We start from the raw sequence: 14,339 nt of genomic DNA, 5'->3' as shown, positions 1-14,339 counted from the left end.
GTTTAACTTTTTCTAACAATCAACATCTGATCGAAACAAAAACCACTTGATTTTATTAAATGTTACCCAAATTTTCAGATGATATACTTTGTTTCGCTAGCCACTTATGGCGATGAATCGAAAATTCTGCGAAAAGTGCAACGAAACTGTCGGAAAGTGAGAAAAAACGATGTTATTGTTTATGGGTTTGGATAGAGTAATGTACTCGCACATACACACATACAGACATTCAAACAACGTTGTTTTTGATAGTCGAGATAAATAGAGAGAAAGAGAAAGAAAGAAAGAGAGGGAGAGTGTGTGTCTGTTAGAGAGAGAAAGAGAGAGAGAGAGAGATAGAGAGAGAGAGAGAGACAGAATGATCATCAATCAAATGAAATTTATGACATTTAATTTTAGCTACCTCATTGCTGAGGGAAAGTAATGTACAAAAAAAACGTAAACTGGGTGAAAAGGGGATGTTGAGGAAGAATGGAATACGCTTCATTTGTCGAGGATTTCGAAAAATTGTAGTAAAAGCCCTCAATGATCGAACAACGGAAAACGCAAATCTCACTTACTGTGAGACTGTTTTTTTAGCGACACAAAGCATTCTGCTTCTGCTAATTTGTTCTTCAAACTATGCGCACCGTCGCCGCCCAGCCATTCTTGCCCTTCGATCCATAGGTTCGACAGTATGTTGCGTATTCTGCTGGTCCAAAGTCTATTGACAGTATAGTCCGTCTTTAAACTAGGTGGGTTTGGTAGACCGGGTGCACGTGTGTGTACGTGTGTGTCTATGTGTTGTTCGTCACTGTTATGTGTTGGAGCGTGCTGCAAAAAATTACCAGTTACCCTTCTTGTAAATTGTTACGCGTGTATTGTGCCGTTTTAAAAAACGGCTTGAAATGTAAACCCCTTGTGATTCTTTCGATTTCCCCTTAATACGCTCATTTAGTTCCATCGCCATTTGTATGATTTGTTTTGTTCACATCACCTGTACGACTTCTGATTTTGTGTCTTTACTATTCCAATGTTGAATGTTGCGGGGGAATTTCTGATACGTTCTTGAGAATATAGCGATAGGGTACTACTGCTCAAAGCAACGATGCATGCAAAATGATAATGTATCATGTTTTCTTTTAATCGCTTAACTCAAAACAATTTTTTCTTTCGTTGGCAAAGAATTATTTGTAGCGAGATAAGTGAAAATGAAAAGAACCGAATGTTGTAACCTTTGTCGCTGTATGTATTGTCTATTGCTATCAAACATCACTTACTACAACTACGGAGGAATCCAAAAAAAACAATAACGAAGCTCTCCCTTTCCGGTGGTTTCTATTACGGTGGTTATACTGTGGTTCTATTTTACAGTACTAGGATTGAAATTGTATGTGTTTGGCATTGCTCTTAGTATAAGCTTAAATAGATATAGAAAAAGAACAACAAAAAAAAAACAAAAAATGCAGGGTGTTGAAAAGAAAAACGAGGAGAAAGAAACTTTAATTTAACAATGTTCGGTGACCTTATTGTATACCAACGAACTGTAGAGAAAACAAAATTGAACACGAACTGCAAAGCTATGATAATTGCAAATGGCGCATACATGTATTGAAAGAGAATGATAATTAGATTAAAAGAAATTTAACAAGAATAGAGAGAATTTGAAAAGCGAAAAATGGAAATACGAAATCTTGTAACGGATTCAATTAGTAGAAATCTATATAGGGTAGGTCGAACCGATCACTGAAGAGTATAGTTACTTGGCACACGTACACGCAAAATTACCCATGTATTACAGTTGCTTCGATCTGCTGGCACAAGCTGATACATACCACTACGAAGAAATTAAATGAAAAGCAGTTGGCACAGAACGGTGTATACAATAATACATTTTATGTTATACTTGGTAATGCATCAAACACGCCAGAGTCTGTTAGCACAATATTAACATTCTTGTGTGTTTTACAGTTTTACGTGGTGTGGGTTTTAATTCCCCCTTTTCACTCTATACATATATGTATGTATATAGATATGTATGTATATATTTAATATATAGATGTATATTTAATATACAGATATATATTTATACATATACATATATACAGATATATATATATATTTTAAATTATGAGAAGAGAAAGCTTATTTGTTTCTGTGTGAGAATAAACCAAAAACAAAAAGCTGCTCCTCACCGGGTTGTAACGAAAAAAACAGAAACAGCAAGACTAAACACACACGCTTTTAATGTTTGTTGTATCCAGAGAATGGGCTTTTCGTCAGCACAAGAAAACAAAAGCAAAGAAAAACAGAAAAGAAGTAAAACGAAATTTCAAATTACCATTGCGCATGAAAATGCACCCTGTCACTCGATTCGCCGAAGATATGTTTTGCTGCGTGCGACATTTTATTTACACAATTGACGTTATTCACAAAACACTACTACTATTACTATTTGTACTATTATTACTACTATTACCACTGCTACTGTTACTATTTCTTCTGCTACCACCACCACTACTACTTCTCCTATGAATACTACTACTGCTACTACGGTTCTGCAATTGGATTATCTTGAATTAAATGGTGTTCCAACCGCGTGCGTCGGAAAGAGTTGAATTGGAGGTACTGACAATTAAAGGACAGTAAAGATAAAAAAAAAACAAATGAGCGAAGGCTTTTCCGTGATCGAGTTGTAGCGAAAATAAGTCTTGCGTAGCAGAGTAAAAGAATGTGAAAAAGAGTAGGAGTTGCAAACCTGCAAAATGCAAAGATATGTGAAAAGAAAAACGACAGGGAGAAATCCCTATCAAAAGTGCTGGACACTTAATTTTTAATGAACTTTTAATCTCCTACAATAGCGTGAAACACGACAACACTATATGCTCCTTGCCTTTAAAAGAAAAATGATTGTTATAATTTGTAAAACAAAAGAGGAAAATACGAAAGTTTACACACATTTACACAACTGTTCATCACATTCATGGTACTTATAACATAATCGGCTTTTATGATAGGATGTTTGAAACAGAGAGCTCATCCGAATAGACGGGCATTGATGTAACTGTGAGATCCTATTTATTCATACACAATGCTGTTGCAAATGAACAATTATGCTCTACCAAAACAAATCAAACTAAATCAAATTGGTTCAGTTAATTTTTGGCAAAGCTCTACTTCTTTATGTGCATGGCATTTTTTTAAACGTGTGTACTGGACCTAACATTAACAAAGATGCAAAAAAAGAAAAGCAAAAGGGACAGAAAGAATTCAAAACTGAGATAAGAAAAAAGTGAAGAGTATAATGAACCGAACAGCTAAACTATGGTGTTAATTTGGTTTTTGGTTTTTTGACAATCAAAATAAGATCATTTTAAGTATGACCTAAACGGAACGAAGTGATCTTCAATTATGATATAAATCCGTAGAAAACCACCCATAATTAAATTATGTTGATAGAAAAGTAATTTAAATTACTTTTGCTTACTTTTTTTTTATTTACAAAGGATTCCATCATTTGCACTAAACAAGACAAACCACGAAATCGAATGGCGCATCTCGCCGATGAGTGTGATTATAGTAACAGTAGGAAGTAGTAAATGATATAAGCATCAGTAAGACAGGCGGATATAGTGTAAATACGTCCTATATCGATTGTCTGCACCTGTAAAATCATTTACAAAACCAACTGTACAAAAAACGACGAAAGAAACTGTGTTTGTTTCTCGTTTGTGTTTCACACTTTTTACAATACGCATACTTATAAATCAACTTCAGACATTCCTATTCAATGAAAAAACAATGTTGTTATTCTAAGAGAATATAAAGTATTTTATGAGAAAAAATAAAATAAAATATGTTACGTATAAAACAAACTAATGCTAATGGTGTTTACGCTTTATTTTATATGAAATCGCGTGCGGAATCATTTTTAACTTTTTTCGTACAAAACATACTGACGGGACAGTTTTTAGAATAATCTAACATGACGTCGACGTCGATGCCAGAGCGGTCGGGGTAATCGAATAGTGACCGAAGACGCTCGATCCTGAGCGAAATTCCACGTCACCCTTGTTTTGTGAGCTACAATATTAAAACATTGCGAAATGAAAAGCAAGGTCGCTACTTCATTTTTGCCTATGTCAAATATTGCAAGAATGTATGCATTGATCAGTTTTATTTTATTTTAAAGCAATGCTCGAGATAGCTTCGTTCCATCCACCTGAAACCCACCGCCAATAGAATAATGTGTTGATTTAGAAAAAAAAATATTCAGATAACTCTTGAATCCACCCTTTCTCGCAATAACCACAAATGTTCAATGTATTGTTAAAATGAGAAACCGATGTAATTTCATGCAGACCAAAATTGAAAGCGCATCAATCCCAAAAATGTGTCCATCGATATCAAGGAAGCTAAAAATGTTACCTTTGAAGAATCATGCATTGGTCATCGCATATTTACCAAAGATTGATGCTCATGTTGACATAAAAGACTAAGTGACTGTTGTTCAATTTATTTTTCAGGTTTAGGCCATTACATTTTATTATTTAAAAAAAGGAAGCAAGTTCGTTCACCGAACCATCAATTGGATTGACATGAAGTCTTACGAGATAAATAAAAATACTGTATAACGAAGACAACGAATAAACTAAACGATATTTTGAGATTCATTTTGAACTATGTGCAATTTTGGTTGGAAAACGTTCAAAAAATAAAAAAAACCCTTAAAACAACGTTATCCTACTCAGTTCGGTTGTTGAAGAATTTTGACATCGTGAATGAAAACATCCATCTGCTGGGTGAACGTAGGAAAGTCCTGAAAATCATTATACATTGTAAGTGAAAGAAAACCAGATTGTTATTATTTGCATTTTCTTACCGTTGCTTGCATCACAGCATTCAAATGTGTTTCCGTTTCTGGGGCCAACCCGATCGATCGTATCCCGGTAAACACTTCGCACCCGGTGCTGACCTTTGACATCGAGTACAGTAAATTCAGTATAATCCCCGAGTGCAAGACACCCTCGGGCGTTGCAAGTGCTTGCAATAGTGTCGCTATGAATGATGATAGAAAATTGGTTCGGAAAAACTCCAACCGAAAAAGGCCCCATCGAATGTGGAGCTCCTGCAAGGAATCGAGTACTTCGTGCACAAGTTGCGTATCCTTTGAGCCCGTGATCGTCACGCCGTAACTATTCAATATGGCTCCAAATTGGTCAGTATGAACAATGTTGCAACCGCCATCGTGAAACCTGCTTTCGCCCCAACCAAGACTTCTTGGCAGATCGGTTTTGCAGAAGTATTGCCACCGGTGAAGGAGCAACGCGTGAAAGAGTTTGAACACAGCTCCACACACCTCGCTATGGCGGTGCTGGTCTGTTTTGGACACTTGCAAGTCGCAATTGAAAACAACTGGCAGTACCGCTGAAACGGTGAACTCTACGATGTCTGGCAGTAGTAGTGTTCCGGTACTCGGTTTCTCAACGATCAACAGGAAGATGCTAAGCAAGGTATTGAGTGAGCGTAGCTGTTGGCGCGAGGCGGTGGCGATGCGAAACATTTCCACAAAGCCGCGAATGGCGTCGTGCAGGAAAGGTTCTCCGAGTTGTGCTTGTAGCACGGCAATAACGCTGTGAAAGAATTCAAGTAACAGTGCGTTCGGAGACTCGCTGGTCTGACTGCCGGTAGACCCGAGCATACGGTAGAGAGAGAGAACTTTCTCGATGATGGGACGGTATGCAATCGCCAACTGAACTTTCACCTTGCTATTGCAACATGAAAAGCTCCCAATTAGGTCCTTCAGCTGAGCCAGTTCCATGTGAACGGTAGTTGCGTTGGTTGACTGTTGGTTGACTGTTGTGCCACTCGTCTTTGTCTGCTCTTTATGTGCCTCATCTGCAGTCACCAACAACGAATGCCAGCCTGATGGATCGGATAGATCAAGACGCAACAAATTTTCTGCCAACACTGCAATGTACTGCTGCAAAAGTCGTTCATTTTGGTGATTCTCTAAGCTCACCCCATTAGTAGGGATGCACTGCCACGGTGCAACAATACAGAAGCAGATCGCTTTACGCAGCTTCTGGGCGCTGGTGTAATCAAGATGGTTTAGGTTTGAAATGGTAAATGGCTGCAGTATCTCCAGAAGATACTCTGGTTGATAGTGGTTGATACTGGCGTGATACAAAATAAAGGCCGCCGCATTATCCAGCACGTTCCACCGATCAAACGGACGGAGGTGCTCAAGTGGTGCAAGTTGTTTAGCGACCTGGGCGAAAAATTCCGCCATCGAAGCATCGAACGGTCGTGCATTCGTTCCAGAAAATAATAGCAAAGACTTTACCGAAGTAAGCAACTGCGCTACCCTAAAAAAGAAAAAGAAAATGATTAGTCATTTAGGCACCTTTGTTCCGTTTTGTAAATAATTGCTTACGCTTGAATCAGATCTCGCGTCAAATTAGGTCCTGCTTGACAGTAAAAGCGATCGGGTGGTGAGCACTGGCTGATCTCTACAAACAGACGAATCTGTTCGCTGGTGAGCCAATCGATGGATGCTTCCACGGTATCGAGCTTGCCGCGTAGTGACGGACAGAGATAGGCTAACATTTGGCATGAACAGCCAAAGTCCCGCAGCTGCCAGCGAAGTCGTACCTCGTTCGCTGGATCTGCCAATTCACGAAGAGTAGCCGCGTTGGGGTTGATAGTAGCACTGCTTCCTTTAATCAGTTTGCATAACTCGAAGAACTGCTGATAGGGGCGACTTGTGTCGTAGGCGAATTCGAAAATGGCATTGTACATGCGGAATGGTTGATATTGGGTGACCAGCGAGACAAAGTCAAGACACTGATTGTAATACTGTTGTAGTTCAGTTTCCATCTGCGTATAAAATATGTAGAAAACACAAACACACATATCAATATATGAGTGTACCTTTATATCTCCATCTCATATTTCAAATTTCTACCAGAAGTGGCACGAAAATATCCAGTATTGTGCACCACACTTACATTCTCGTCGACGACCTCGTTATCCAGCACTTCCAACAACTGATCGCTATCGTACTGGTGCAGCATTCGCGTCAACGTAGCACAACCGACAGCTATCACCGTTTCGACAATACTCTGCAAACGCTCGCCAACATTACGCTTCTCGGCACAGTGCGGATCCTGTCGGTCAACATTTGCACTCTCCTCGAGGGGACAACTATGAACGATTCTCTCCCAACAGCCAAGCCGCTCGGCAAAGGCGAGTGCGCCATAAGCAGCGAATGTAAAACCTCGTAGATAGTGCAAAAAACCGGGTGCTGGAAAATCATTTTGGTAGTAGTGTTGCATCCATTCGCGATCGATAAACACCCGCAATAACTCGGTCAGTTTGTCCTGGTACAGCTCTTCCGCCTGCCGTAGCTGTGGTTGCGTTAGCAGTGCATTCATCGTATGAACCATGCGAGGACGCTGCGGAAACACTTTGTGGCTGTAAAACAACTCCGAGAGCGCTGCGAGTGCAGTTATGGACATATGGCAGTGAGCTTCATCCCAGTGTGCCAGCAGGGTGATATTGTGCAGCAACGAATCATCCATCGTTGCAAGCGGAGCCCAGGTGAAGAACTGCTGCAATGTTTGCAGAAGCTCCGTAGTGTAGCTTTCAATGCGGTTAGAGTCTAGCGAACCATTTGTTGCTTCAGGTTTGACGCAGTTCGCCATCCCACTCGGCCCTGCTATGTTTGCATTGAGGTGTTGCACAAAGAAAGCGCAATACTCATTCAGCAGGCTGAGCAGGGTTGGAATGTTACTGCAGATGGTGTCCGAGAAACGTTTTTGACGTTCACTAGGTACATCGTTCAAGTTGCGGGTTATGATGTCGCCAGTCGCTCGGCAAAGCGCTAAGCCAAGACTAAACTTGGTTTGCAACAAATCTATCAGGTGCCCAATATAGTTACTAAACTCGTCGGGAAACTGGCGCTTGGCGACCATGGCTAGCAGCTGGGCAACTTTTTCACGCTGTAGGACGGGTACGTCTGGCTCATAGCTGCAGTAGATGGCAAGCAATTCATCGCGGATAGAGGAACGTTCATCTGTCGTTAACTGCACCCAGCGCAGTCTGATTGTGCGCTCGACCGTCGAAACAGCAAAAAACCACACGTAGTGATTATCGAACCGCCGCATATTTGCGAGACAGAACTTCCATGAGAAATGAGTGTCTTGAAGTGCTTCCAGATTTCTCTCGAGTGATTGCTTTTCTGCGTTCGAAGTCTCTGGGTGGAAGAAACGGGCCAGCAGATGCTCTACGCAATCCAATTCGGTTGAGGCAAACGACTGCATTCCCTCCTGTTGTTTAAGAAATGTCAAGAAAAATCGTAATCATTGCATAAGTTTTATAGCAAAAGTGAATTTCTTACCATGATCTCACTCCGTACACAGAATTGCGAATCGGTCAATCTTCGGTGCGACCACGATATCGTAGTCGCTGAGCCAATGAGGGAATTGATAACAACTTGGATACTCTTCGTTTCCCTCAGTTGAAGGATAATTCACTAGCACTTCTTATCATAATCCTATTTTAATCGATTATCTATTATCAGTACCAAGGGCTTTCAACGCCCTACAATGCGGTTTTCAACCTCGGGGGGTTTATTCCTCCGAAACAAAGATGGCAGATGACATCGCAACGAAGAACTTTCACGAAGTAAATGTAGTCGAATAGACTCGGTTTTTACAATTGAATGCTGGTGTTTTCGGAATGGTATATCTTATTTGTTAATTGCACATAAATCTACCCTTTACTGGACGTTAACACAGCTCAAATGCAAGCAAAAACGAACGCCGTATGAAACGCGAGCATCATATGATTAAGCGAACGCCACCACTCTTTTCACAAACACCGAGTGCGAGCTATGTGCGAAACAGTTTTCAAATGATTGGCAACTGCAAATTAAGATTACTAAAGTACAAGCTACGCCAAGTCATTTCGGGGTGTGGGCCAGGTTCGTTAACGAACAACCAAAAACTGTTTCCATTCACACCAACACAACTGTGTGGTGTGTTGTATGCAAGCTGTCATTTTGTGGAGCCAACGGAACGTTACTTGGAAATAGGCGATTATAGGTGTAGGTTGAATTCTATCCGCTTACGTTCTTATTTTATTATGCATTCAACTGATAACGATCGTTTTTTTGTCATTTATCGCCTTTTCTGGCCGTTGAATTCATTGAAATAGATTTCCATTCACTCGAAAGCATGGGGACCGAAATATTGACAGCTAAGGCTATGAAGTAGTGTTGGTGATGGCGCCAAAAGACCGGGAGAAATCGACTCACTGTTTTGGCCAATCGAGGGTGAGATATGTTACGTTTGCATGAGATAAGTGGACGATTTGGCCCACAACTGGTTAGACGTAGCTCACATTTCCACGCTGTTGAAACTAAACTTGTATGTATATAGACGCATACTTTGACGTATTCGAAAAGACACATCCGCCTGAAAAAATGACCAGAGTCATCGATTCGAGTCATGCTCAGTTTTCCGAATCATGCTAGAATTATCCTTAAATTATCAGTTGATTGGTTGGAGTTTCAGCGGATCCGGCATCACTTGTGTGTACTGAACCGAGCAATACTTGAAGAACATTGTTGATCGATATTGATCTGTTTTTACAGGAGGCAGGATGTATTGACATCCGAAGTACATTGTGGATGGGGAAGTGATAATCGTTAAATTCCAAAACAAAAGCAATAATTTGCTGCTCCAGTTTGTCATGTTTAGCAGTAGGTTTGTTTAATACGTTGGGTTCAGTGGTTCAGACTTGGTTGAAATAATAACTAGCGTCTTTGTGAATGCATAATTTATTCCGCCGTGGTTTCATTTTCGTCCACACAGCCCTGAACATTATGCGTCCTCAAAAACTGACAATATATCTGTGCTCAACGAAACTTTCAGTCCTCTAATTGCTGCGCCGAAGAAGCACAAACGTTTGAAATACGCTTCAACGAGTGCGATTTCTGATTGGTACTTGTGTGTGTTTGCTGCGCCGTACATCAGCGACTTACAGTCGAAAAGGAACAGGTGCCGAAGGTTAGTGAAGCATCAATCAAAGGCAATATGTACATTGTATCAATTTGCATCGTCGAACGGTTAGAATCACGAGTGTAGAATAATAATCCCTGGTGGTAGATAAGCTCGGAACGCGCATATACTGTACTCAAAGTTAACACTAACTAGAGTGAGCAAATACACTGACGTGCATAGCTGAGCCATCGAAACCCGAAGCTTCGTGGGAGCGTCAGGCGAAAGACGGTGCGATCAGATACAGAGGATACGTTATCGATTTAGCATATGCTGTTACGCTAAGGGCGAAGCGAAGTAATGGGAACCCTGTGTACGGTGCGCCTGCTGATACTGGGTCTGGTCGGAGGACTAGCGCTGCTCACGACGGTGGTCGGAGCGAGCCAGTCAGCGGCCAGTAGTCCAGTGTTGATCATCGTTTCGTACGATGCGTTTCGAACCGAATATTTGCAACGCAATAGTACTGCGTACATGAATGCCTTGCGTCGCAATGGCACGACTAGCTCCTACTTGCGGAACGTATTCCCGACGAAAACCTTTCCCAACCACCATAGTATCGCTACCGGAGTCTACCCGAACGTACACGGCGTTCTAGCGAGCAATGTGTATGACTTGCAGCGTAGCGGCGTCCTTAACTACTCGTACGAGCTGTTCCATTACAACACGGACATTTTGCCGATTTGGGTAAGTTCAAAACAGTTGCCTGTGTGAACAGAGCGCGTGACGATGCTAACGTTATACTAATTAACGTTTTTCCTCCTCATGGCTATCCGAACCAAACGTCATTCATCTGCCTCTTCAGTCTCTCAATCAATACGCTGGTGGACACAGTGGCTGTATGATGTGGCCCGGGTCCGACTTTGGCTATGGCCCCAGCAACCTAACGTGCAGCCACACACAACCGTTCAACCTGTCCCTGCCGTGGAATGACCGTCTCAGCATCATATTTCGGTGGATACGGGATGCAGAACGACCCGCTAACCTCATCATGCTGTACATCGAGGAACCGGACTACTACGGGCACATCTACGGACCGGAGTCCAACCGCGTCGCACAGCTGGTAATCAAGCTCAACGATTTAACCCGGCTGCTGCACACACAGATAGCCGAGCAGCGACTCGAGGACCGCGTTAACGTTGTCCATCTGAGTGATCACGGCATGGATACGGTAATGCCCAAGAACTTCATCAACCTCACTGCGTTCGTGCCAGCAGAACTTAAGTACGACGCATACGGCAACACGCCCGTCCTGCAGATCGTACCCAAGGTGAAACAACAGACAGCTGATTTGTACCGGGCCCTCAAGAACGCGGCAGACGCGGAGCCGGGTCGGTTTGAGGTGTATACGGTTGAGAACCTACCATTGCGGTGGCGGTACAACAATTCACAGCGAACCGGACCGATCACTGCCGTCGCACAGCTCGGCTATGGGTTTGACGATATGTGGGAGACGGTAGCCTACTACAAGCGCAAATTCGACGTCGAAGGTTAGTATCGAGTTACAACATATTATATCCATTGCGAGATAATATTGAAGTAGTAGCTTAAAAACGAAATTTCATGTATTCTTCAAATATTTCACGCTTAGGCTTTAGGGTTTTGAGAAAATCAAATGTAACCAGCTGACTTTACTCATAATCTTTAAACATCTTCTTCTACGGTTCTTCTTTCAGTGACACCCGAAACGCGGTACGGGGTTCACGGTTACGATAATGCGCTACCGATCATGAACTCAATTTTCTTTGCGTACGGACCATCGATTCGGGAGCAGCTGGTGGTCGAACCATTCGATACGGTAGATTTGTACTATCTGTTCTGCGAAGTGCTCAACCTTACACCACCGCCTATGCTGTCCGGGAATCTGAACCATGTGCACCGCATTTTGCGCAACGATTCACGCGATGACGACGACGACGGCGATGATCCGAATAACGACGATGGCCATAACGGTTCTCACTCGAAGACCGTAGCGGGTACGTTACACTGGAGGATGGCATTGTCTATGGGCAGTTTCATTTTATGCTATCAAATCCCGCTTGCCGTTTCTTTTGTTCTAGTGATTTTCGTTGGCAGCTTTGTAGGATCGTTCGCCATCGTCAGTTTGCTGGCGCTCGCGGTGATTTATCAGCGTCGAAGACGCGAAAATCTGGTCCCACCATACCTATACGAGGAAACGGAAACCTTCATCGACGAGGGTAACAAGCTACTGCACACCAGCACTACCAACTCCTCCATTAATGGGGGTGACGTAGTCTCCGTGGACGTTTGAAGTGAGCTGTTTGAAGCCCCTGTCAAATCAAACTTCATGGGAACAGGGTGAGCCATTGGTCGTGAGCTTTGGCGGTACGCAGTGTTAGCAATAGTTCCCTTCTTCATGATCTTTTCCAGAACTGCGATTTCGTATTCCAGTCGGCCAAACTGTCTGGCCAATCACCCTAATAGAATTCATGCAACCAACGTTCAGCCAACGGTTTGCCATCCATCTCAGCGTCGTGCTCTCAAAGGGCATGAGTCTGATTGTGTATATATCATGCAACCATCATTCCGTCAGGTTGGAGTAATGGGACTTAGACGTGCAGCAGCAAGAGTCCGGTGCAGTGCTCGTTAAGAACACCTAAACTGACTGGGAAAACTTGTGTAGCATACATTAAGTGTTCTTCTTCCAAAACTGAACCGTTCAAGCAAAGCCTTCCGATCGCCTTCAATCGCCCACAAATAAAAACACTCACACACTTACACACCTACAAACACTTACACAGATACATCTTTCCATTTTATAATGGGGCTATGCACTTCCAAATCGCCCTGTTGCACACGGATACAAAAGAAACTAAACTAAAAAGTCTACATCAAGAACTATTGGATACATTATAAATGTTGTAGGGAAGAAAGGAATTGCATCGCAGCGTGTTAATTCATTGTGGCCATATTTTTTGTGTGGTTGTGGTTTGCGCAGAAGAGGGCCACCAAAGTGCTCCAACAGTGCACAATTCAATAACAATTTAGTATTTAACTCGTTTTACACGGCGCGTAATGGGTCCCGTTCGGGCGTGTAGTAAATTGTACATTATGTTTTCGTAGATTTTTACTTTTCATCTTTTTATCCCCGTCCGATTCCCAACAGCAACCGTGCAAGTGTAGGAAATTATCGGAAGGAGTCGGTGGCAGAGGTTCGTCTGTCGTTGTACTCGACCTCTAGTAGCTATCGTGCAGCAGCACGTAATCGAACAACCACGACGCTGCAAATACATTAGAAAACCGTGACTTTTTCACGTTATCATGTGCTAAATATCAGAGGAATAAGAAATCCGATTGTTTTAAGAAAAAAAGCTATCTCTATTGTGATATTTTTCTATGCGGATATCTATGAATACAAGTAGTAGTCTATTAGATGTAGAGACGCTGGAGCGGTCAGCGCTAGACTGGCAAAGAAGCGAAACGGAGCAAGCGTGAGGTTCACCGGCATATACTGTATACCTTTACATTGTGCAACGATTGTAGCCTGAAGATGTATTTAAATTACGAGTCGACTGGCTTACCTATTACACCAGGAGGAAGCCGGATAAAAGTAACTTTTGAAGAATCCACCGAACACCGAAAGCAAACACGCGGAACTTAGCGAGCAGACGACAAAGGACAAAGCCATATCTAGCGTAGGGCAGCGGTGGGCAGAATGATGCACAGCTATGAAATGAGCTACTCCGGGAGCTATGTACACTAAAAGAAACGCACGGCTACGCCTAGTGGTTTTAGTTGCGACACAACGAATTTTGTAATGTCCAGTGTGTGCCGTCTACTGCTAGAAAGTTCTCGAGTAGTACATTCTCTTGCGCAATCTACCCGGGGGAAACAGATTTAACGATGTATTTGTTTTAGGAAAAGTAACAAAAAAAAAATAAAAACCAAATGTTGAAGTTTAATGGTCTCATTCGAATAAAAGAACCAGTTTATGTATCAGATCAGGATAAGTGTGGTTTTTCGTATAGACCGATAATTTCTGCAAATAATTAGACCAATAAAGTTCTATGGGTTTAGGAAAATCTTTCCGAAATTCTTTCGCTGTATCTCAGCACTAGATTGAATAATGTTTGCATTGGTAATGGTTCTCTAACAGACTGATAGTTCCAACGTGAAAGGCGAAGAAGTTCCGGTTGAATAAATTAAATAAACATAGTTTTCTATCAAACTGTGCCTTTACCCATTGAATACCTTTACTCTACGGCCGGGTATTGGTACGATTTTCTTTGATTGGTGAATTTTTTTAAATTAGGTTAGCCGGGCGATTTTCTTCGCCGT

The 14,339-nt window shown here is 42.0% G+C and overlaps 2 protein-coding genes across 2 annotated transcripts; one reads left to right on the top strand and one right to left on the bottom strand.

Moving 5' to 3' along the window:
• Positions 1-4,544: 4,544 nt before the first annotated feature.
• LOC128266937 (exportin-6) lies at positions 4,545-8,705 on the bottom strand. Its single transcript, XM_053003730.1, has 5 exons — positions 8,381-8,705; positions 6,990-8,309; positions 6,416-6,858; positions 4,862-6,347; positions 4,545-4,798 (listed from the first exon to the last, which is right to left on the bottom strand). The coding sequence occupies exons 1-5, from the start codon at positions 8,381-8,383 to the stop codon at positions 4,727-4,729; spliced, it is 3,324 nt and encodes a 1,107-aa protein (XP_052859690.1). The 5' UTR covers positions 8,384-8,705; the 3' UTR covers positions 4,545-4,726.
• A 1,352-nt stretch (positions 8,706-10,057) lies between these two features.
• LOC128270419 (ectonucleotide pyrophosphatase/phosphodiesterase family member 5-like) lies at positions 10,058-14,029 on the top strand. Its single transcript, XM_053007853.1, has 5 exons — positions 10,058-10,727; positions 10,846-11,530; positions 11,717-12,016; positions 12,101-12,359; positions 12,432-14,029. The coding sequence occupies exons 1-4, from the start codon at positions 10,344-10,346 to the stop codon at positions 12,310-12,312; spliced, it is 1,581 nt and encodes a 526-aa protein (XP_052863813.1). The 5' UTR covers positions 10,058-10,343; the 3' UTR covers positions 12,313-12,359; positions 12,432-14,029.
• The last annotated feature ends 310 nt before the right edge of the window (positions 14,030-14,339 follow it).

Source organism: Anopheles cruzii, chromosome X, assembly GCF_943734635.1.
Source record: "Anopheles cruzii chromosome X, idAnoCruzAS_RS32_06, whole genome shotgun sequence".
NCBI classification, from domain to species: domain Eukaryota; kingdom Metazoa; phylum Arthropoda; class Insecta; order Diptera; family Culicidae; genus Anopheles; species Anopheles cruzii.
Note: the sequence above shows the minus strand (reverse complement) of the source record. Positions and strands in the feature narration are given on the sequence as shown.